Source organism: Aulonocara stuartgranti, assembly GCF_965226115.1.
Source record: "Aulonocara stuartgranti genome assembly, chromosome: 7".
Taxonomy (NCBI): Eukaryota; Metazoa; Chordata; class Actinopteri; order Cichliformes; family Cichlidae; genus Aulonocara; species Aulonocara stuartgranti.
In genome coordinates this window covers 17,659,728-17,682,667 of record NC_138945.1, presented here as the reverse complement: position 1 = coordinate 17,682,667, position 22,940 = coordinate 17,659,728, and the positions used below count along the sequence as shown (strand labels likewise).

General features: G+C 39.2%; 1 protein-coding gene and 1 long non-coding RNA gene across 3 annotated transcripts in view; one reads left to right on the top strand and one right to left on the bottom strand.

Moving 5' to 3' along the window:
• Positions 1-8,343, bottom strand: part of LOC309711856 — a 33,296-nt gene extending 24,953 nt beyond the window's left edge. The window contains exons 1-2 of the long non-coding RNA XR_014278121.1: positions 8,317-8,343; positions 4,388-4,509 (exon numbers count right to left, since the gene is read on the bottom strand). This is a non-coding gene — a long non-coding RNA (uncharacterized lncRNA). The remainder of the gene's footprint in view (positions 1-4,387; positions 4,510-8,316) is intronic.
• The window catches only part of fibcd1b (fibrinogen C domain containing 1b), a 123,934-nt gene that overhangs the window by 37,302 nt on the left and 63,692 nt on the right, over positions 1-22,940 (top strand). For both annotated transcript variants that reach the window (XM_082542363.1, XM_082542362.1), the window contains 2 exons: positions 1,067-1,546; positions 14,359-14,518. In XM_082542363.1, coding sequence (XP_082398489.1) covers positions 1,067-1,546; positions 14,359-14,518 — 640 coding nt within the window. The remainder of the gene's footprint in view (positions 1-1,066; positions 1,547-14,358; positions 14,519-22,940) is intronic.

Below are 22,940 nucleotides of genomic sequence, written 5' to 3'. Positions count from 1 at the left end.
GCCAAGTGCGGTTGAAGTAGTCATATTGGTTGTGTGTCTTGTGTGCTTCAGGTTTACAAAATTGGCATCCCATGTACACCTGCACATATCCAGGCAGTAACAACGTTTTATGTCTTCTATCCAAAGACTGTGGGTAAACAAAGTTGATAGGAGTACTTCCTGCACAACACAATTGATTTTCCTCACATTAAAAGAACTGTAAACCTCTCTCGTAAAGCAGGCCATTAGCTGTCTATTAGTGTGCTTCGCGGTGCTTTGTACAGCCAATTTACATATTAATGTGCTCACTCTCACTTTCACATGCTAACATAAACCAAAGCCCACATACAGTCATTGAGAACAAAAAAAAATACAGACTGTAGAAAATAAAAAACAAAAATCACTTAGACATCAACTGGTGATTCATTTGTTAGAAAGATATTGGGGAGCTAGGAACTATTAATCATTCATATAGGCGGGCCATAGTGCTTTCTCCTATCCATTGCTTAACCTAAGTGGGCCATCATAAAAAAACATTTTATAGCCCAATTATTGAAGACTATGTTACCGGTACAGTTCCTCCATTTTTTCTCTAAGTGGTTTCTGCTCATTTATTTGCATCCGACTGGCCGTCCACATCGTCTTTGCTTTACTCTTTCTCAGTAGCTCCAATTTCTTCATGTTTTCTTGTTTTCTTCTCCATGTTAGAACTGAAAAGAAGGAGCTCTCAGGTCCCTGAGTGGTTTCCAGACATGTATGAGGCTAGTATCCTCCCCCACACTGCATCACCACTCCAATGATAAGCAGGGTCTTTGGACAGAAATTGTCTCTTTGAGTTTTAATAAGGCCGACAGTTGATGGGATCTTTTTTTTTTTTTTTGGCTGCATAAATAATTCAAAACTACACTTTATCACGGAAATATGGTTACATTACTTAAAACTATGGCCCCGGTGATTGAAGAAAGTCATTTCTTTTTGAATAACTCAGCTTTTTTTTAAATGTCATTTTTGGTGTAATTGCATTTACTTTTCTAAAACATACCTTTTCTCTGCCTACCTTTCTCCCTCTCTTCTTTCTGACTTACAGAGGATGAGCTGCAGCTACCTGCTCTGCACTATCCTTCTCTTCGTGGCTGTATTGCTGGCTGTCACTGTAACTGGCACCATCCTTTTCATGAATCACTATCAGGCTCCACCCATGTCTGATGGCCTACCCCACATTTCTACCAACCAGGATGAAGCCAATGCCCTGGTCACTGTTGAGAGAGGCGATGGCTCTCGCATTAACATCTTCATTGACCCCAACTGTCCGGATTACAACAGTAACTTTATGCGACTGGAGGGTGTGCAGACCTCATTGCTCCACTCACTGACCGACCACGACTCCGACTTGAAGTCTGTGAAAGGACAGGATCGGGCTCTGCTTGTCAGTCTGGCTGAGGAGGTGGCCAAGCTGTCAGCCCACGCAGGCCAACTGAAAATGGACTATGAATCTCTACGCAGGGGGCAGAGCAGCCTCGGGCAAGACCTTAACACACTGCAAACGGAACAGGGACGCCTCATACAGGTGAGACGCATAAGCAGAGAAACATTCCTTATACCTCAGTGTGATGTAAAGATCAATACCTCTTTCATCACAGCTTTTAGTTGAAGTATAAATATATGAAACCATCCAGAGTAGTAAGCATCTTCAATTTTTTTGTACTTATTTTGGCACATAGAAGATTAGAAAGGGTTTTATTTCTTAAGAAGAAAGGGAAATTCATGCAGTTTGTGGGAAAACTATCAGTTTTGATTTGATTGTTTGTTTAGTTGTTGTTGTTGTTTTCTTAATCAATGAACCAATTTGTGAACTGTATTTAAAGCAATGCTCCTAAACCCTTGGGCAACACCCAAGTCCTGACTTTAAGTACTGTACTGAGGTGTTCAAGGACTGGATTGTGACACATCTATCAATATGTATCGATTGTGACACCACCTTCAGGAGCGTGAGACAGCATTGGACTTTCTGGTGTTATTTAGTTACTTCCTTTTCCCGACTAGAGAATCCAAACACCATCACTGACTAATCAAATGCCAAGTAGACTGTGTCAATTTCTTTTTAGACTGTTAAAGCCAAATAACAGCTAATTTGAAGTGCAAATAGGGCTCATGTTCCACTGGGTACAACTCGCTCACTGTAGTGTTTGAAGACGAGGTCACGGGGGGAAGAAAATGCCCATCATGTTTCAAGAAACAGCAAACACATTTGCACATTAATGCAGTAAAACAACATAATGTTTCCCAGTGTGTAAGTCAGACTGAGCATTGGATGTAAACATAATTAGACACCTTTTAGTTTCGACTGTCCACATTGATTTATTGATGATACATTTCCCAAATGTGCGTGGAGAATCTTCACACTACATGGTCTTTTAATTTTGGCCCATCAGGCTCAGTCTCTCTACTCTGCAGTAAATAGATTTCATAGCTGCCAGCCATATAGCTCAAACTACTGAATTCATTCTGCTTCTGCCAGTCCCCCTTTCTTTTTCTTTTTTTTTTTCTTTCTTTTCTTTTTCTTTTCTTTTTTTGTTAAGCCAGACCTTTAAAGCTCACAGATCAACATTGTATAAAAATCACCCAGAAACTCCCTAGATGAGTCTGCTCTGGACCTGTTGGCTAAGAAAACATGGGTGCTGATTGAGCACACAAAGAGAACGTAAAACGGTCCATTGCCTTTGCTCCTGTTAATTTCTGGTGTGGGTGGCATCGTGCAGTGGGTACTGAGGCTAAGTGGAGGTGGTACTAGCAGCTTAGACAGTCCAAGTGATTGATTTCCTCTTTGGAAGCAAGGCATGTGGTGCGCACATCCGCTGTTTCTGCCTGACACTGTGGTGTGACTATGTGATCTATGGGCCACCTGTGGCCAAGACGTCTGATTTATACGATGACACAGAGCTGACTGTGCCAGTGTTAGTAATGGCTCTGTGTGCACTGCAAGCCCCCTGAAGAACAGTTTCACCCAGCTACATAGGGAGAGGCCCTTCCACATCACCTGATGTACAGGGAAATGTGATTGCAGCGGGTTTAGGACCAATCTTTTTCGATCATTGAAAAACTGACATTCATTTTTCACAGTAAGTGCTTGCAGCCTCAAATAGAAAGGTACGCCAAAGCCCCCGTATTTGCATCCAAATAAATCACTGTGATGGGAAAGGCTCGTGAAATATAGGGATATAGCAATGAGGCAATACATCCAGCTCATGGTCAGGTTTCAGCACCAGCAGAACACAGGCGGTACTTCTCGTTAGTTCAATTTTCTTTCCTTAATTTGAAAAACATAGCTAAATTTGACAGCGTTTACTGTGCTGTAGTGTTACTCTAATCTAAAAACTTTAATTGGGAATTTAAGATTTAGAATTGTGAGCAATGACGTTTTGACCACCTGATAATGAATGCACATATCCATAACACTTTGTTCATTAGCCCATGTTCACATTTTAGATAACTGATTATTTAGATGTGCGTGCATAACAGGCTGCTAGCATAACACATCTGGAGCAAGAGCAGATGAACTACAAGCTAGGCAGTCGAAAACTCTGCAGTTCTGCCTCTGAACACTTTTGCTGAATGTTTTGACAGATTTCTCATGTTCCCACCTTTACAAGCAAAAGATCTGTTGCATTTGTGACAACACTGTCGGCATCGACTCTAGCAAAGTGCAACCGCACTTTTGAGCATTTCATTCTCTCCTCCATCTGCACAAAGACCAGGATCTGTGTGGTATGTGCGAGACAGAGCTCCCCTCGCCCCTCACATGCAGGCTCTGAGAGAGATAAAGAGACAACTGTCCTCAGGATAGGGAACAGGGGAAATGCCTTGGATTAATGGCTTAATCAGTAACAGAGGAGGTCAGATAAAATGTGAAAGATAACTTTTATGTACCAATAGTAAATCTATTTTCTTAATTTTTTCCAGTATTGAAAATAATACAGATAACATTGGAGCTTACTGATACTTAAATCGTTTTGCCCTGGAGCCTGTTTAATATCAGATTTCAGTACCCATTCCCATTTAGCATCATATTTTTGCTGCTGATCAAATACAGTTGTTAGGATAGAGTGCCACTGTTTCTGTTGTTTTTAGGCACAAATAATCATGGTACCCTGTTAAATTAACACTCTCTATTAATGTTACAGACAGGCAGGAATGATAATGTTAGCTGCCAAGGCTCCAGTGTTAACATTATTGTTTTATTACTGAGCTGTAGCCTTTGGCAGCTACCTTAATGATAAAAGACAGCTAATGTTACTGTCAGGCAGTTGCGAATGGTGAAATGAGTAAAATTAACGTGTCCGTCAGCCAGGTTAACGTTAATGATAACTATTTAATACTTCAGTGTTGTTGAAATGGGAGCTTTACTGACCTCTCAGAATTCCTCATGAAGAGTAACTCAGTGTTATGAGCCTCAGCTACTTCAGCTGCCAGTGAGGGGAGGGGCTGTGCGCCTCACTGCCCACGGTGGTGCTATGTGAAGTTGTCCGTTAGCTGGAGGAAGAGAAGACTATCATAAATTAGTATCTAAACTGGTCGTCCATTAGTATCTGAGAGGTGATTTTTCTTTGACAACCCAGTTGCTTACTTGTTCAGAGTACGGCAGTGAGTATTCATTTGGAAAATATTTAAGGGCCATGAACAGAACCCTGGTGGACTCCAGTTTGCTTCATTGCTGAAATTCACATATGCAGTGAGGTGATGCCTATAACTTCTAGCTACAGCTTCATTCAGACACATGTGATTTATTACTTTCATTGGTGTGGCCTCACCAGCCTCAATGCTATGATGTTATAACAAGCCAGAATGAATACTGTCAGAAAGGTTACATTTCTATTTAGGTCTTTATTACACATACACATAAAGGTGTCACACCAAATTACTTATCTGTAGGTTTAAGCTTTACGTACTAAAAAATATAACTATAGTGCTTAATATTCTTGCACCCTTTTCTCAAGCGCCAACTCACTGATTTTGCCTTCTGTCATTTATATAACATAGTTGTACGCTGTAACTGAAGATTACACTTCTGGTTACCGCAGGGACCAAAAGTCAAGCTAACTTTTTAGTTCTTATTGTAAATTACCCAAGTCCCAAAGCACTCCAGTGCAACACCCTCACACTACTGCAGTGTAGATCTTTATTTCCTGTGAAGTGTTCTTACCGTTAGGGGTTGTCTCCATTAATCTTTTTTTTGTATTAAGTTAGAACCTGTCAGCAGCGGTATGAATTACATTAAACATTTTTAATGTATTTTATTTTTAGATCTGACCAGCAGTGGCAGCCCTGTGCATAAGCTATGATGTACAAAGTAACCGTAAAAACTGAAGGCTATGGCCCATTAACAGAACTCCAGCGCCCACAAAATGAGCCTAAATATAATGTTTGGCACAATATATGACTGCAAAAACTCAATGAGGAAAAAGCAACAAGGAAGAGTATGACTTGCTGATATCCTTGAACCACAGGTCACAGTTTAAACTGAATTATGTGCCTGTGGAATTTTAATGTTGTTGACAAGCAAAACTCAGCAATAGAAAACCGTATTGCTCAAGATGTTCATTAAAGTTGATGCAAGTACTGTAAATAGCTGAGGAGTTTAATATTTTCTGCCAGAAATAAGATTTAAAGAGCTTGAAAAGCTAAAGCCTCAGTCACAATCAGTAAAACTAAGACTAGTAATTGGTTGTTTATTGATTGTGGAAGGCTGCCAGCTGTCGTTGGATCAAATCAGCTACAAAGAAGGCGCCACACTAAAATCCTCCTTGTGGAAAATTGCATAGATGACACTTAACTTCTCATGAATATGCGTTAACTAACAACTGAGCTGTAGTGAAATTTGAAAAAAAAAAAACACAACTTAAACTGGAAATACAAACTGTTTTCTTTTATAATAAACATTTTTCTTTTCCTCCTGAAGCCAACATGTTTCATAAAGGAGCAACTTTTACTTTGAAGGCAAAATGGCCTTCATTTCCTGCATAACACTCTTTATAGTTTCACAACTGCTTAGCAAGTAGGTGTGCATATGCATCTTTGTGTCCAGTTTCACTGAGCTACAGCACTACAGCAAGCAACTGGTTCCCACCACTTGTTAACCGGTTGGGGAATGCACATTTTCCTAGGAAAAGTTGGTTTCCAGGGGGTCGCTGACTGGTCTCTAAGCCTGTGTGACTGGGGTTATATTAATTTAATAGATTACAGTTACCAACCAGTTTCTTGGTCTGTGTGACTATGCTCTATTAACAGTAGGTATTGATGACTTCATAAAAAAATCAATTGCAATTAACAGTTTAAAAGGAATAAGGAAAATGTATGTTTTAAGAAATAATTGAAACAATACAAATGCTAAGATAACCTTTATTAGTCCCACACGTGGGAAATTTGTTAATATACCATATTAAGCTTTTAAAAATATCCAAAATACAGTCAGTAACAATAGGTCATTTGCCTCTAACATGAATGGGATCATTTAATTCAGTGGATTAAAATTAGAACTGATGACTGTTTTTGTTAAATCTAATATTTTGTAACAAAACACAAGACATCATGAATTTCTAGGACTGTGGAAAACAACTCTGAGACAGAAATGAAATGCAGTACTTATTTATGCATGTGTGGGCCTATTTCGCAAGTGAGACTTAGGACAAGTATAGCAGAGAAATGTTGAAGAGCCATTGCACGTCTTTATTTCATTAACAGTGATTTAATGGCATAGCTGGGCTCTTTGCACTCCACCCCAACAGCAAGCTACATATAGAAAAAATCAAAATCCTTATCAGATATTACTCATATTTGATATGAAAACATCCTGTTTATGTATGAAGGCTCTCTCAATCATCAGGGTAATCTTTTATTCATCGTTTCTTTGCTTCAGAGGCCTCATATATCTAGAATCGCTGACTGTTTAATTAAATGGATACAGGATAGGAAGAGGTCGGCCTAACATTTATGAAACACTTTAATACAGCGAATTAAGTCAAGCCCTTGTTGATGGTCAATTTAAGCACTGCTGAATTGCTTTCACATAAGATATCTGTGCATATCTGTGAAAAGTATATGTAACTTTTTCCCCCTTAAAAGATAAAATGATTATTTTAAAACTGCATTTTTGTGTTTACATGGGTTATCTTTGTCTAATATTGAAAGTTGTTTAATGATCTGAAATATGTAAGTGTGACAAAGATGCAAAAAAAAAAACAGGAAAGGGGACAAGTACTTTCTCACACCGTAAACTCACAGGCCTGTTAACTAAAGATATGTAGTAAGTACACATGTACAATATGATACGCAAGATTACATTAATTTACTTACGCATAAACTTTTAATTGAACATTTGCACACATCATATGCTAACACACTTATTTCCCATACTATAGTATAGTAAATGGTAGATTGTGAATGACAGACAATTCACAGACAAGGTATCAACATAAATTACAGCTGACAATGATTATGCGCCTTAGATGTGTTACAGTAAGTTACAGGTGTTTCCTTTTTCATTGGAAATACTTTGTGGAACCATTTGTATACTACCCAGGTTGTCTGCAAATGAACTGTCACTGATTACGCCGCTTGAGCGCAAAACAAAATCTTAATGTTTTCCTTTTGCATTTTAGACCTGTTTGAAATTATATCTGAGGTTCGGAATAGACAGATATGGCTGAGAGTTTAAATTATTTCTAATTTGCAAAAGGAGAAGAGGGTGACTTTGTGAAGTGAAGATGTCATATTATGCAGATGGTGACTAAATGACATTTTGTAATTGCCCTTTCTAGCCTTGCTGTGCCTCTCTGTTCTGTGACTCGGCACCCCAGGGATGAGAACGGACTCTTTATTGTGTTTTGCCACAAAGTTTCAGCAGGTCAGCATTTAAGTTTGCAGTTTTAAGAAACAAAGCATCAGATGAGAGTGGATTTTATCGATGGTGAGAAGCAAAGAAGCTGATTTTGAGTGCGAGTGCACTGCACATTATCGTCTGAATTGTGTTAAGCTCTAAATAGGAACACTTACTAACAATTTGACTTTAACCTTGACTCATGAAACAAGGCTCCATGTGTTGAGTGCTGTGGTGTAACTGATTTTGTAAGACTGTGCAAAGGCTGCCTAATGAGAGGTAATTACTTCATGATCCTAATTGATGTGTCAGTCAAGGCTTAGCATTAAGACCACAGACAATCCTTTGTTTTTGGTACGTACAAACAAACACAATTAACTTTTAAAGACAACACCAGTAATAATGTTAAATGTGCACAAAAACAACATTTACAGGGTAACTCAAATCTTTGATAATTTCCCTACCTTTCTCATTTTTAAAAATGAATTTTTCTGACCACACAATGGGTTTGTCGTCAAACAATCAAGATGTGCTTGAAGTGCAGACTTACAGCTTTAATTCAACGGGTTTAACAAAAGTATTCCATTAAACTTTTACATGTTACTGACATTTTTATATGTAATCCCTCATTTTTAAAGGCTCTAAAGTAACTAGCCCTCCTTCACAAAAGTAAAGAATTGCTTTGCATGAACCAACTAACATCACCAAATGCCGTTTCCTCTGTTGAGAAGAACTGCAGCCACTTTCCATTGCTGTGTGTTTGTAGGTCTCTTTGAACTGAACTGAAAAGCTCGAGCCATTGGTTTAAGATCAGGTGACTGGCTTGCTTACTGAAGAATATCTCATTTCTTTGCCTTGAGAAACTCTTGGGGTTGCTTTTGCAATATGCTTTGGGTCATTAACCATTTGTATTGTGAAGCACTGCCTGATCAGTTTTGCAGCATTTGACTGAGCATTGCCCAGTACACCTTTGACTTTATCCTGCTATTTCTAGAAGCAGTTTCATCATAAATATATTCTAGTCACAGGTTCAATTGGCAACCATACATTTGCATGCTATAAGATTGCCTTCACACCATGTTTGACAGATGATATGGTATGCTTCACATCATTAGATCTCTTTCCATCCCTATAGGTTCTGCTTCCCATCATTCTGATACAAGTTTTATTCATCCAAAGACTACACACACTCTTTTAAACATATTCTGGCCATGTCCAAGCCGACCTTTTTGACTTGACTCAATATCATAAAAGGGTTATTCTTAACCAAAGAAACAATTCTGTGACCCTGAAATAACAATCTCTCAAGCCTTATTAAGAATTTGGCTATTTAGCTGTCTCTCTGAATTTTTCACCCTAATAATGGCCTAACTTCCCTCCCTGTGGTCTCTTTGGACCTCGTATTGATAGTACCTGTCACCAGTCACCAAATCAAGTTCAAATCTTTAAATTAATTCTAGCTCTTAATATATAAAGTCTTTGTCTGTCCACACACTCCTTCTAGACAATCAATAGCTGACCAACCAAACTTGCCACACAGGTTCATCTTAGACCTCTGAAGGTTTTGTCTACATCAGGTATTATGACACCATCATGCAACTGCTTAGCAGCCGGCTAAAATCACGAATTTTTCAACACTTTATAAAATATAAAAAGGGTCACATCATATCAATTTTACAGCCAACAGTGCAAACAGGCCCAGCAGTACTGTAGCATGGGCATGTACTAGTCTGTTTAATTTGGCATAGGATCATGAGGGACAGACCTTACTTTGCTATGAATCTCCTTGTCAGTAAATTCACCAATTGCTTTTCAGCCCCTTTAAAATTGAGGTCTGGTATACTTGTTAAAGCCCTTAAATTAAAGCTGAAAGTCTGCACGTCGATTACATCTTGACATTTGATTTCAAATCCACTCTAGTGGTGAACAGAGGCAAAATTACAAGCTGCATCATTGTCGAAGTAAGTACGGACCTGTCCCTGCACTTGCAGTTGTACACATCAAACTGTCTTTCTTGTATCTAGTCTAGGTGTAGAGTAAGTGATACCTGTATGGAAGGCATGCGTCTTCTTCTTTTTTTTTTGCTTTTAAATTAAACACAGCATGCTTATACAGATTCAACTTAGGACAATTACTACATTTAGCATTTGTGAACTTATAAGCATGGAAAAAGGAAGAAAAAAGAGGAGGAAAAAATATAGCAATATTAACTAAATAAAGAGTAAAATAAAATAAAATAAAATAAGAAAATTCACGCGGGGTGTGAGGCATGAATTATGAGCAGTTCATTTTTAAGAATTCTAGAAATGGCTGCCAAATCATACAAAAACTCGCCAGTTTCCCCTTTCTATCACTTATCTGTTCCACCCTGGCCACAGACACCGTCTCATTAAGCCACCTTTTAAAACACGGGGCCGAAGAAGACCGCCACTGTAAAAGCATACGTTTCTTTGCCACCAGCATGCCCATTGTAATTATCTGTTTTTGTGAAAAGGAAAAAGATTCGATTGATGCAAATGATCCAAGTATAGCCAGTGTACCATCAAGTGGTACTTTTTTCCTAAATTGGTTTGAAAACCACGTAAGAATTTGGCTCCAAAAAGCTTTCAAGACAGGTCAATGCCAAAATAGATGTGCAAGGGAACCTTCACCGATATTACTTGTATCACATAAGTGGGACACAGAATTATAGATCCGGTTAAGTTTAAGTTTAGAAAAATGTGATCTGTGAATGACTTTAAACTGGATTAATTTATATCTGGCGTTTATTGAGCCTTTCTGAATATTGGTAAAAAAGTTTGACCATTGGTCCTCAGACAGAGGAACGCCGAGGTCTTCAGCCCATGTACTCCTAATTCAATCAGAGTCAACTGGGATTGTAAAGCACTTGACAAACTGAGATATCAGATGTTTAAAATCTGCTTTCCGAATTATATCAAAGTAAGTATGACTTAGTGGCTTCAGCGGAAAGTCTAAAAAGTTTCATTGAACAAAAGGCATGCGTCCTCTTTGCACTGACATGGAGGCATGCATGTAAATGTGTCTTTTTGTTTGCAACTTTGTGTTGTGTTTGTGCGTGAGTTAAACCCCCAGTGTCACCATGATATTATTTCATTTTAGGTTGCTGTGCCTCAGAGGTGTGTTGCATGGTTATTGAGGGCAGGGAATGGCCACTGGGGTTTCTAGCTAATGCAGTTTTAGGACCCAAATATAGCTGCACAGACATACGTTTGATAGAAGATTCTGAATCCCCTATACATGTCTTTGAACACTGCAGGTCTCGGTGTGTGTTTGTGGGTGTGCATGTGTGCATTTGGGTACAGGTAAGATGAAAGAGAGGGAATGAGATGAGGATTGTGTCCGTGTACAAATAACAGCCAGACTATTTCTCCTGTCTGCACAATATAGTGTGCAGTGTTCTCAAATGGAGCTTAAGTCCTGGCTGTGCATACACTTTGGCCAACTAGGGCAATGTGTGAAAACAACCTTTCTGCAATGAAAAGCACATTAAGGGCTGCAGGTATGTGGCCGTGGCAGATCAGAGAGGTTACACTGATCTTTGCAAGTCCTAGCATACATATTCATCAGCATCCTTCCCACAGGGCTCTTTGTGTTTCACAGCATAGTTGATTGCTGGGAAGCATTACCAACACATATTCTGAGTCCAACCTGGAAAAGAGCCAACATGAACGTGGTAAAATACATCGAGTCTTGCATTTAACATACGAATCCCAATTATAGAAATTGGACTGCTAGAAATATTCAACCATAACATCTAGATCATCCTTGAGAAGACAAAGGAGGAATTTCAAAGTCTGCATATGTAACATTGATTTTACATTGGAAAAGTTCAGAGAATATAACATTTTAGTTTGGGTTTATGAAGCGGGTAATTATAAATGCATCTTTCAAAGCTACACTGTTAAAAAAACATCCTAAAACAACGGTAATATTCCGGCAGCTGGGGCGCCAAAATACGACCGTAAAATAACAGAAAATAACTGTTCCATAAAAATACGGTTATTTTCAATAATGAAAATAGAGTTTGTTGCGCTAATTTGACATGGGATTCTGCCTTTTCCAAGTGCTTTTAGACATTAAATTAGGAACATTTTTACGCGATCAAACAATGAAATTACCTATAAACAAGGTCACTGAATGTGGAAATATGAATCATAATACGTAAATGTACAGAAATATACAGTTAACAGTTGGTTTAAATAATAATTGATTGCATGCCCTGGGACAGACTGACAGAGGCGAGGTTGCCATATCGCTCCATCGGCCCCTTTGGCTATCACTAGTAGGCGGTAGGTGAAGAGTCTTGACCACGGACACAACGACGGCGAGTGTCCGAGCCGGGGCGCGAACCGCCAATCTTCTGATCACATGGCGAACTGCCAACTCTTGAGCCATGAACGGCCTAACTAGCAACGATAATAATACTTATGTGATGTAACACAAGCTTATAGGGATCATGTTATATACTTTTCCATAGCATTACATTTGAATTCAACAGTTCAATCTTTCAAATAACGGACAGATATTTGTGAAATCATGATACATTTGTGAATGTATTTTAACAATCTAAATATGCATATGTACAGACAGATACATTTAATAATCATGACAATTATGTTGTATTACATTACAGTGATTTAACGTTAATTTACATTCAAAATGTGAAGTTAAAGTCTATTTACGTAACTTTAATGATATTCTAGAAGAACAGAGCATTACTGTAAAATGCACAGTAAAATGCCTTCATATTAGAGTTTTTTCCTACGGTCGCAGCGTTACCCACAACCTTGTTGTTAGTTCACATTCATTGGCCAATGCTTAGCGTCATGTTATTTATATTAATTGCAATTCCTACCTCTACATTTCTTTTTTCAAAATATATAATTAGCACAGCGTGTCCGTGCAATGTTTTACATTGTGGCATGCAGAGAAATCTTAACAAAGTAGCTCACAGAGAGAGATTGAGCTTGTTATTTAACCCCAAGCTGGTAGGGGGAGCTCCTTATTAAAACACTTGCCGGTGCTACAATGTGCCTCAAGGTTCAACAACAGCACAACAGAAGTCACTCATGGTACAGCACTCTCTCTACAAAACAACAACTGTCAGTGACTCTGCACCACGGCGTAAACACAACATTCAAGATAACAGTTAAAAGTAACGTAACCATAAACAGTAGAACAAGAACATCTAAACAGCAGCACATGTCCCAAGGCATGATGGGAGACATTTCTGGATGTATTTTTACGATCTAAATATGCATATGTACAACAAAATATATTTAACAAACAAGTAAATTGTGTTTTATTACATTTACAGTGATGTTATGTTATTTTACATTTGACGTGTCAGATCACAGTCTACTTATGTAAATGTAATGATATTCTAGAAAAACAGTACACAACTGTAAAATACACAGTAAAATCATTTGACATTACTATTTTTTGGAACAGTGTAGACTCTTCAGTCCATTTTGGTAGTGATGAAATTCATAAATCTTCCTTATGTAGCTGTATCTATAGTTGTACTGACAAATATGAGGAGATTAAAGGGAATGGCATTATTTCATTTGAGGATAAATTATGTTACTGCACTTGGACTCTGCACCTGGTTAGCTCCTGCCTTCCAGATAATGTGTAGTACGTGTATTGTTTTCACATGGTATTTGAATCCAGTGCAGAAACCACTGACAGTGCACACTTTTCTGAAGAGGGGTTTGTTATGCTGCCAGAGTGTAAATACATTTCTGTCAGGAAACAGTCTAAGTAGCATTGCTATTCCATATGCATTAATTCATATTTGGAGGTATGGCTCTGTTCTGGGACTCCCCAGCTGTTCTATTTGCATTTGTAGAAAGATTAAGTATGGGAGAGCACACACCTCCTCCCCCTCCATTTATGGACATGGAAAGCAGGAGGCAAAGATAGATTAAAGACACTGAGCATGAAGGTGGAAGTGGGATTGCAAAGGGGCTTGCCTGTATGCAGGTTGATGAGGCTTAAATAGCATTAATCATTTTATATTTACCATATCAGCTAATGTTGGCTGGCACTGACATCAGCTGATCTGCGGGGATTGCTGGCTGAGCTCAACTCTGCAGCTTGCCAGAACTAATGTCATGCTCAATTGATTGTTTATAACCGAATAAATTCCAGCCCTTAAGAGGGTCCAAAACTGATTTCTTTTATGAAAACTTCAAGAACCACATTTTACCTTAAGACTCACATTCAGTTTTACTATGCATATCTAAACAGTAATGTGTATGACATGTTCAAAAAGGTAGAAGAAGCCTGGCTGTCTAGGAGGTAGTAAAAAACCCTCGGAAAGCTTTGGGAAATGGTCTGAAGCAATGTGCAGAGTAGACAGTTTAAAAATGTTCAAAGTAAATAGAGACGACTGGCTTGTGTGCATTTGCATTGTAATTACGAGTGTAACGCAACATATATTTAAGTGTTTTTCTCTGTCATTCCCTGTTTGTGTGTTGCAGCTGCTGTCAGACAGCCAGATCAACATGGTGAAGGTAGTGAACTCGGTTAGTGATGCTCTTAATGCCATGCAGAAGGAGAATGTGGGTCTGAAGGCACGTGTCAAGGCTGACTTACAAAGGGCACCAGTCAGAGGTGCCCGCTTCAAGGGCTGCTCCAACGGTAAGAGAAATGAAGCATGGTTGGACTTTATGTATCTGTCCTGTGGGCTTGGATTCTTATACACTCAACAAAAATATAAACGCAACACCTTTGTTACTGCTCCCATTCCCCATGGGATGGACGTAGAGACCTAAAATTCATTCCAGATACACAATATAACCATCCCTCCCAAACAGTGGTCACAAATCAGTCCAAATGTGTGGTAGTGGGCACATCTGCCATATTGAAATAATCCATCCCACCTCACAGGTGTGCCACATCAGGATGCTGATCTGACATCATGAGTAGTGCACAGGTGTACCTCAGACTGCCCACAACAAAAGGCCACCCTGGAATGTGCAGTTTTTTGCGCTATTGGGGGTCTGGGGACCCAGAACCGGTCAGTATCTGGTGTGACCACCATTTGCCTCATGCAGTGCAACACATCGTCGCATGGAGTCTATCAGATTGTCAATTGTGGCCTGTGGAATGTTGGTCCACTCCACTTCAATGGCTGTGCGAGGTTGTTGGATATTCGTGGGAACTGGTACACGCTGTTGTATACGCCGGTCAAGCACATCCCGAACATGCTCAATGGGTGACATGTCCGGTGAGTATGCTGGCCATGCAAGAACTGGGACATTCTCAGCTGCCATCTGCCCTGAACAATGTGAACCATGATTCATCCGTGAAGCGCACACCTCTCCAACGTGCCAGACGCCATCGAATGTGAGCATTTGCCCACACAAGTCTGTTACGGCGACGAGCTGGAGTCAGGTCAAGACCCCGATGAGGACGACGGGCATGCAGTTGAGCGTCCCTGAGACGGTTTCTGACAGTTTGTGCAGAAATTGTTTGGTTGTGCAAGCCAATTGTTCCAGCAGCTGTCTGGGTGGCTGGTCTCAGACGATCTTGGAGGTGAACCTGCTGGATGTGGAGGTCCTGGGCTGGTGTGGTTACACGAGGTCTGCGGTTGTGAGGCCGGTTGGATGTGCTGCCATATTCTCTGAAACGCCTGTGGAGACGGCTTATGGTTGAGAAATGAACATTCAATGCACGGGCGACAGATCTGGTTGACATTCCTGCTGTCAGAATGCCAATTGCACGCTCCCTCATTGCTTGTGGCATCTGTGGCATTTTGCTGTGAGACAAAACTGCACATTCCAGGGTGGCCTTTTGTTGTGGGCAGTCTGAGGTACACCTGTGCACTACTCATGATGTCAGATCAGCATCCTGATGTGGCACACCTGTGAGGTGGGATGGATTATCTCAATATGGTAGATGTGCCCACTACCACACATTTGGACTGATTTGTGACCACTGTTTGGGAGGGATGGTTATATTGTGTATCTGGAATGAATTTTAGGTCTCTACGTCCATCCCATGGGGAATGGGAGCAGTAACAAAGGTGTTGCGTTTATATTTTTGTTGAGTGTATGTAAGGTTTTCTTTTTCTTATATTCTGTTTTTACCTTTGTCTCTGTATATGTAATGTATACATCGACACATTTGACCTTTTCAAACTCTATTCTGCTCCCCGTCACGATCAGTCCTTCTCTTCTTCCATCTCCACCATTCATCAAAATTTTATTCCACAGACGTGCGTCTACCATCGGTCTTCCCACATATTTATTCAATCCAGCATCTCCTCGTGATATCAATATGTTTCTCTGAGCTACATCTCATCCACCTCATCCACATTATCCACTGGCCTTGGTAGAGATGTGGATTTTTTTTTCTCGCTCTCAGCATGAGAGATGACTTGCATGGCCACCGGGCTGTGTTGCTGAAAGGCAGAGAAGGGCCTGAGGCATCATCCCATTGGAAGGCTTTCAACCAGGCATAGTACACCCAGTGGCATCCCCCTGTTGGATTTGCGCTGTCTTAGGTAGCCAAGGTCACAGATTGAAAGCTGCCCGTGTATAGCGGGTACGATGCCAGAATAAAAGAGCAACCATTTGTGTCTTAGAGGTACAATTTGAGAAGGTGCAGGTGTTTACATAAATCTGTAGACATAAAGAAGTAGGCATCGTCTAGGAATTGCATAACAAAGGGATATTTTGAAGTTCAAGTTTTGCTTATGCTCTAGAATGCTTTATAAAAAACTCATGACTAATATTTAGTATATTTATTATATACTTTAATATTAATATATTGCAGGCTTGTAACATCATCAACCTAACTGTTGCAGCTGAGTAAGTTCTCCTTGATGCTGATGATGGGTTTCTAAATTAAATCCAAGTACCATATTTATTTATTTTTACAAATATAACATATATACTGTTATATTTTAGGTAAGTGGGTCAACGATGTTCAGAATTTTTATATTTAATGTATCGCATTTTACAAATGTATCTATAATACATTTAATATAAATACTAATACTTAACAGTTATAATCAATTTGATCTGGAATCCATTTAAGCGTCACTGTTAATTGGAAAGCAGGTCTTTAGGTTGAATAACACTATTGGAAACATTATATATTCTTTAAAATTTAATCTGTGACAAAATTCATAGTCAAAACTCAGAAACTCACAGTCAACTCAAGGTTCAGTTCAGAGGACGCCGCGCTAAGGCTCTGTCCATGGCGCCGAAGGTTTTAACCAGTGTGCCAGTATATTGTTTCATGATGATGGCAAGAGTTGTCATCCAACAATATGTAATACACTTCAGTTTGGCTTTAATCTACTGTCTCCTGGCTATATATTAATGGCAACAACATCCGAGACAAAAACATTAAATTCCCCTATTCAGTCAGGAGATCATTAGTCAATTTATGAGCCGCATTGTCATAGTCCTGTGTCTCCCACCGAGCCGGCATCTCCACCCCTGGGAGGGGCCTCAGTGTTCTGCTGATTGCTCGCACCTGTGGGTAATGAAGCCGGGGACTCATAAGGCCAGCACACTCAACCTCTCTTCGCCAGATTCTCAGCTAACCCTACCACGCACCAAGTTGCCAGACACAAATCTCCGCCAAAGAGCTCCAATCCGGACGCTGGACCTCCTGACAGTCCCACGGGCTGTTCACCCGACTCACCTGCCTGCCTCCCTGCCTCAACGCCAGTAATTTCGGACCACTCACCTGGCCCACTCACCCCTTCATGCCACTACAGACCACCCACGGCAAGTACGCAGTACTAAGGAAGATTCAGAACGAATAGCTTGCCCGTATCTCTCCCGAACCATACCTGAACGTCTGTACTCTATTTACAGTGACTCTGACCCTTGCCCTGGACCCAGTTTGACTCTCCCTCCAGCCCAATCCCCGGAACAGCTGTTTCCACAGACCAACAACCAGATTGCTTTCTTAGCCCAGGCTGCTTAAAACCCTTTTGGTTTAATTGTGGCATTTAGCACTTGTTAAAGTCACATCCCAGTTTTCCTGATTGTGAACACTTACTGAGAAAACAAAAGTTGTCACTGAAACTACTTACGAGCATTTGAGTCCTTTCCCTTTTGAGGCGGCCTCGGCCGTGACACGCATAGATTTCCCCCCACTCAGTTTGAAGGAAAAATACTTTCAAACTCTAAAGAGTCAAAGAGAGAGAGTCAAAATAAGACCCACAAGGTGCTATTTATTCGATAACTTCCATCATATTAAATTGTACATGTATTTGCGTTACTGTGATTATGCCTGTTCAAATTAAGGAGTCATCATGTACAAGGTATATGTTTTTCCTAATTCCGTTTCTGGTTTACATCCAGTACGGGGTTGTAGTGATGATTACATCAGCCCTGTTGTGCCTGCTGGAGTAGCTCGCAGGCTGCTGCCTCTCTCCAGTTTTCTTACGGTGGAGCCTAAAAACAGGTGTTGAGTTCAGTCAAATATTTGTCACGCGTTATCGCTCATTATTAATAGTTTTCCACATGAGTAATTTCACCACTTTGCATAAAATTTACCAATGCAAGATTTTTTTTTTTTTTTTTTTTGCTAAAAGAAAAGTTTAAAGCCAATTTAAAATGTGCATACATTTTTATGTTGGAAAAAAACATTTTGTGTTTTGGGACTCACATGCTTTTTGGAAGAAAGAAGAATACAGTCTGCAGATATGCTTCATGCCTGAATGTACTATTCTTTGTCCCACTGATATAAGGGAATACAGGAGAATTATTTAATTTATTTATTACTCCTGTTTACTTCATCTATCATTTAGGATGAGCGTTCCAGAAAAATTCTGGTGTGTGTATTTCCAACAAATCTTTCCCATAACATAATATATGTTAGATCCTGTTAAAAAAAGCAGAAAAATGACCAACTCTTGTCTTAAAATTGGAATAATAGCGTACCATAACGCATAACTGTCATTGCCTGTAAGGGTGTAGGCAATGACAGTTTGACATCAAAGCATCTTAAAGCACAAAACGTCTGTTATAGTCTACCTCTTTTTAATAGCGCCAAGGTATAGAGTATAAATGCAGAGTAAAGATAATTAAAATACATGCTTAGAAATCCCATAGCACTGGTTTAGTTCACAGGTTGAGCAGGCAGCCATATGCTGGGAAGCTAAACTGTAGAATCTCGGGTTTAACTTTTTTCTTTTTAACTAAAGAAAAAAGGCAGATACCTTACACAGCCATTACTTCAGTGTCTCAATGACATTAAGACTTGGATGTCTGTTAACTTTTTTAAATTCAGTGATAAAAAGACAGAGGTGATGGTTTTTGGTAGCCCCACTGAGACCCCCAATGTGTATGTAGATTCCCTGGCCCAGTATGTTAAGCCAACTGTCACAAACCTGGGGGTCAAAGTGGACTGTGATCTGAAGTTTGATGGTAAAATCTAGCTTCTTTCACCTCAGGAAGCTGGGAAAAATAAAGCCACGGCAGCACTTTGAGACAGTGATCCACGCCTTTGTTAGCACTCGGCTGGATTACTGTAATGCATTTTATATTGGGGTCAGCGCTTCACATATTAGTCATCTACAGAGGGTGCAAAATGCCGCAGCTCGTCTTTTAACTGGCACTCGAAAGTTTGAGCACATTTCCCCTGTTTTAGCTTCATTTCACTGGCTGCCCATTTCTTTTAGGATTCATTTTAAAATTCTTTTATTTACTTTTAAAGCCCTCCATGGCCTAGCCCCATCGTATCTCTCTGAGCTGCTACAGCCTTATACACCCACCCGCTCTCTCAGGTCAGCTGATCAGCTGCTCCTGAATGTACCCAGGACTGGGCGTAAACTTAGAGGAGATCGTGCTTTTGCTGTAGCAGCTCCAAAACTGTGGAACGAGCTTCCTTTAGAGATTAGACAGGTCAGTTCTTTATCTGTTTTTAAGTCACACTTGAAAACCCACCTTTGACACCACGTGAGATGTTGGTTTTTATTTTTATTTCAGTTGTTTTTAGGTGATTCGATGCTGTTTTATCTTGTTTTTGTTTTAATATAGGGCTGTTTTAATTTTATGTTTTATGTGTTTTATTTATTTATTTGCTGTTTTCTGTTATTCTATTGTTTTAAATTATTTTCTGTACAGCACTTTGTTCCTGTGCTGGGTATTTTAAAGTGCTTTATAAATAAAATTGGATTGGATTGGATTGGATTGGATTAATGCTGACATGGAGCCTTGTGTTGCGTTTCTTTCCCCACCCACTCACCCATCATCTCTTTCTACCTGCTTTCCTGTCTGTAACTGCACTGTCTAATAATGGCAAAATCAAAAATAATTAAAAATAAAACCGCCTGCCCTATATTAAGAATTTTACAGGAGTGGAAAGACCTAAAAGAACGTCTGTCTGTTATTTGCTTTTTAATTTATTGCGATGTGAAATTTTTGTGTATTTTTCAAGTTAAAAACACACACTCACACATAGTGCTTCACAGAAACCTGTTTTAATGGTGCTTAACCTGTAGCTATACAAATGTCAAGAGTAGAAAAGGCATTCATGCTAACTGATCGACCAGCTTCAGGGTTCAGCACCCTGGACAGAGCTTCACATACTGAACCGACTAGATTCTTTGAAAGGATGTTTAAGCTTGAGGCTCCATTTTTCCGTGCTTTTTATGTCACTTTAAACAGGCATTAGTCTTTTTTTTCCTTTTAAATCTGTGCCTATTTGGTGACAAGGAAGAAAATGAAAGAAAAGAAAAACCTCTTTGTATGTGACCTCTTTCAGATGGTGGCACATCTTGGTATTTGATGCAGTATAGTATTTTATTCACACCGAGGAAGTTTTTCAGCCTACGCTGTCATCTAAATATGTAATATGGTGAACCGTAGTCTCAAATTAATGTACATACTGATACTGCAGTTGATGAGCGCGGCATCTTTCACCAACTTAATACCAGTAGTCATCGCACTGCAGCAGAAATGATCTACAGTTGCTAATTTCAGACTTGCTGTGCATAATTTGAAAGCATGACATATTAGGAACTTTATTAATTAAGACTGGTGTTAAGCATTTTTCTAAATGTCACTCTACAGAGGCAGACTCCATGCTCTGCAGACTAATCATCTAGAGCAGTGTGCAAGACGACTTCTGATATTTTTACAAACAGGACAAATTTTCAAAAGAAAAAAAAAGTGCAGGATTTTAATAGTGGGGAGTTGAAATTTAGTGAAACTTTAGTTCCTAGTTCTTTTCTGTTAACAAACAATAAAACCGCATCTTTAAAAGTTACTAACTTATTAAATTTTGGTTGGTAGAAGATGGTCCAGGTGGTTATTGTAGAGTGGTAACTGATGTGTGCAAGTCTTTGTAGAGACAAAACATTGTGTAGTGTATTTACCAAGATTATTTGCTTCACTCCTGCTTCTGCTTCACTCAGTGTTTAGTTTTGTTTTCACTTGCTGTTTACTTTCACCTCCACTTACTGTTTGGTTTAGCATCATAATCTCCAGAGGGGTGTGCTGTGAAGAAAGTTAGACATTACCAAGGATATCTTTTCTTTATCCTGGCTTCACTAACCCTAATATATTTTATCAGGCTAAGCAGTTACACACAGGCAGTTATCAAGCCCTTGTTTGTCAGTCCAAAAATGGAGCTCATTCAAATGAAAGAGGTAGTCTTGGCAGCATATAACAGTCCCAAACTACAATACTACAATATGACAATAAAACAAAGCAGTGTATTAACAGTGCTGTGTGAACGTTCATGTGCATTTAGCACTTTAGTCCTTAAGAATGGAAAAAGCACTGCTATATTAACCCTTTAGAGCCGATCGGAGCGGGAACGCTCTGTTATACGTAACTATTTTTAAATCCCAGTAGCACTGCAACCACGTAAGCTAGCGCAAAAATTTTTTTTGCATATGAAACCGGAAGAGTTGTACTTACATCTTATGCCATCAGCTTGTCCTCGGTCACGGTTTCCTTCCACATAAAGCTTTGCAAAAACTGCATAAAAAGCGCTTGCAGGAACAAAAACATAATATTCCAGAAACACGCTTTACCGATCCGATCAGCTGTCCATAACACTTCCTACGTTGGAATAGACGTCAGCGCGAACTTTTGCATTTCCGCCATTACCTGCCCGAAACCGGAAGTGACGTCATTTCCGCGGAAATGTAGTCTTTTTTGCGATCAGGGCCTCAGGGCCTATACTGCTCTTTTTAAAAGTTATCTTTGACTTTATGACTTTCTGTGTCGTTTCTGGGATGCTTAGGACTCATATTGCACTGCTGGAAATAGTTTATTTTGATGCATATGCTGCTTTTTTGCAAATTTGCAGTATAATATTTATTTTCGTTTTTCCTGCAGTGTATAAAAATTGGTGTATTTCAAAAATAAAACTATGAAGACACTCAAAATAAATTTCCTGTGGTGGGAAACTATTTTGTGCAACTTTTTTGTATTTACAGTTTTGAGGGATAAGCCTCTTAAATTTCTCTAACTACAAATATATGTTAAAAAATCAAAAACGATTTTCAATTTTTTTGTAGTTTATTGCACTTTTTTGCAATTTATGTAATTACTATGCACTTAATGAATACATATTATTAAAATCTGGGCTATAATGGTTGTATTGATGTATAGCAACTTGAAATGCTCCCAAAAATGGCTCCACAGCATGTAAAAATATAATATAAGCTCTGGCGGACTTGGTTCTATGGTAGGTCTTAAAGGGTTAATAAAGTCTTACATGTTAGTAGCAAGGAAAGCCAGCCAAATTGCAGGCTGTGTAAGTTAATAGACTTATCAGTACTGCAGCTCCATTATTAAGACACAGGGGAATCTGACAGATTACAATTACGTATTCCATTAAATTAATGTTTAGATGTATGTAAGACAGTTGTAACATTATTCTTTCAGCTACAGCCCCAGTGGTGTTTAAAGGTCTGAGAGCAAGTGAAAAAAAATTAATAAAATAAAACATAATTTAAACATAAGCTTAGACTGCCTTCCAGTTTGGCATAAGTTGAAATAGGTATTGAAATGGGATCATATGATAAGGCTCAAAGAACAACAAAAATGTTTGAAAATTACTAACAGCAACCAGAGAAAAA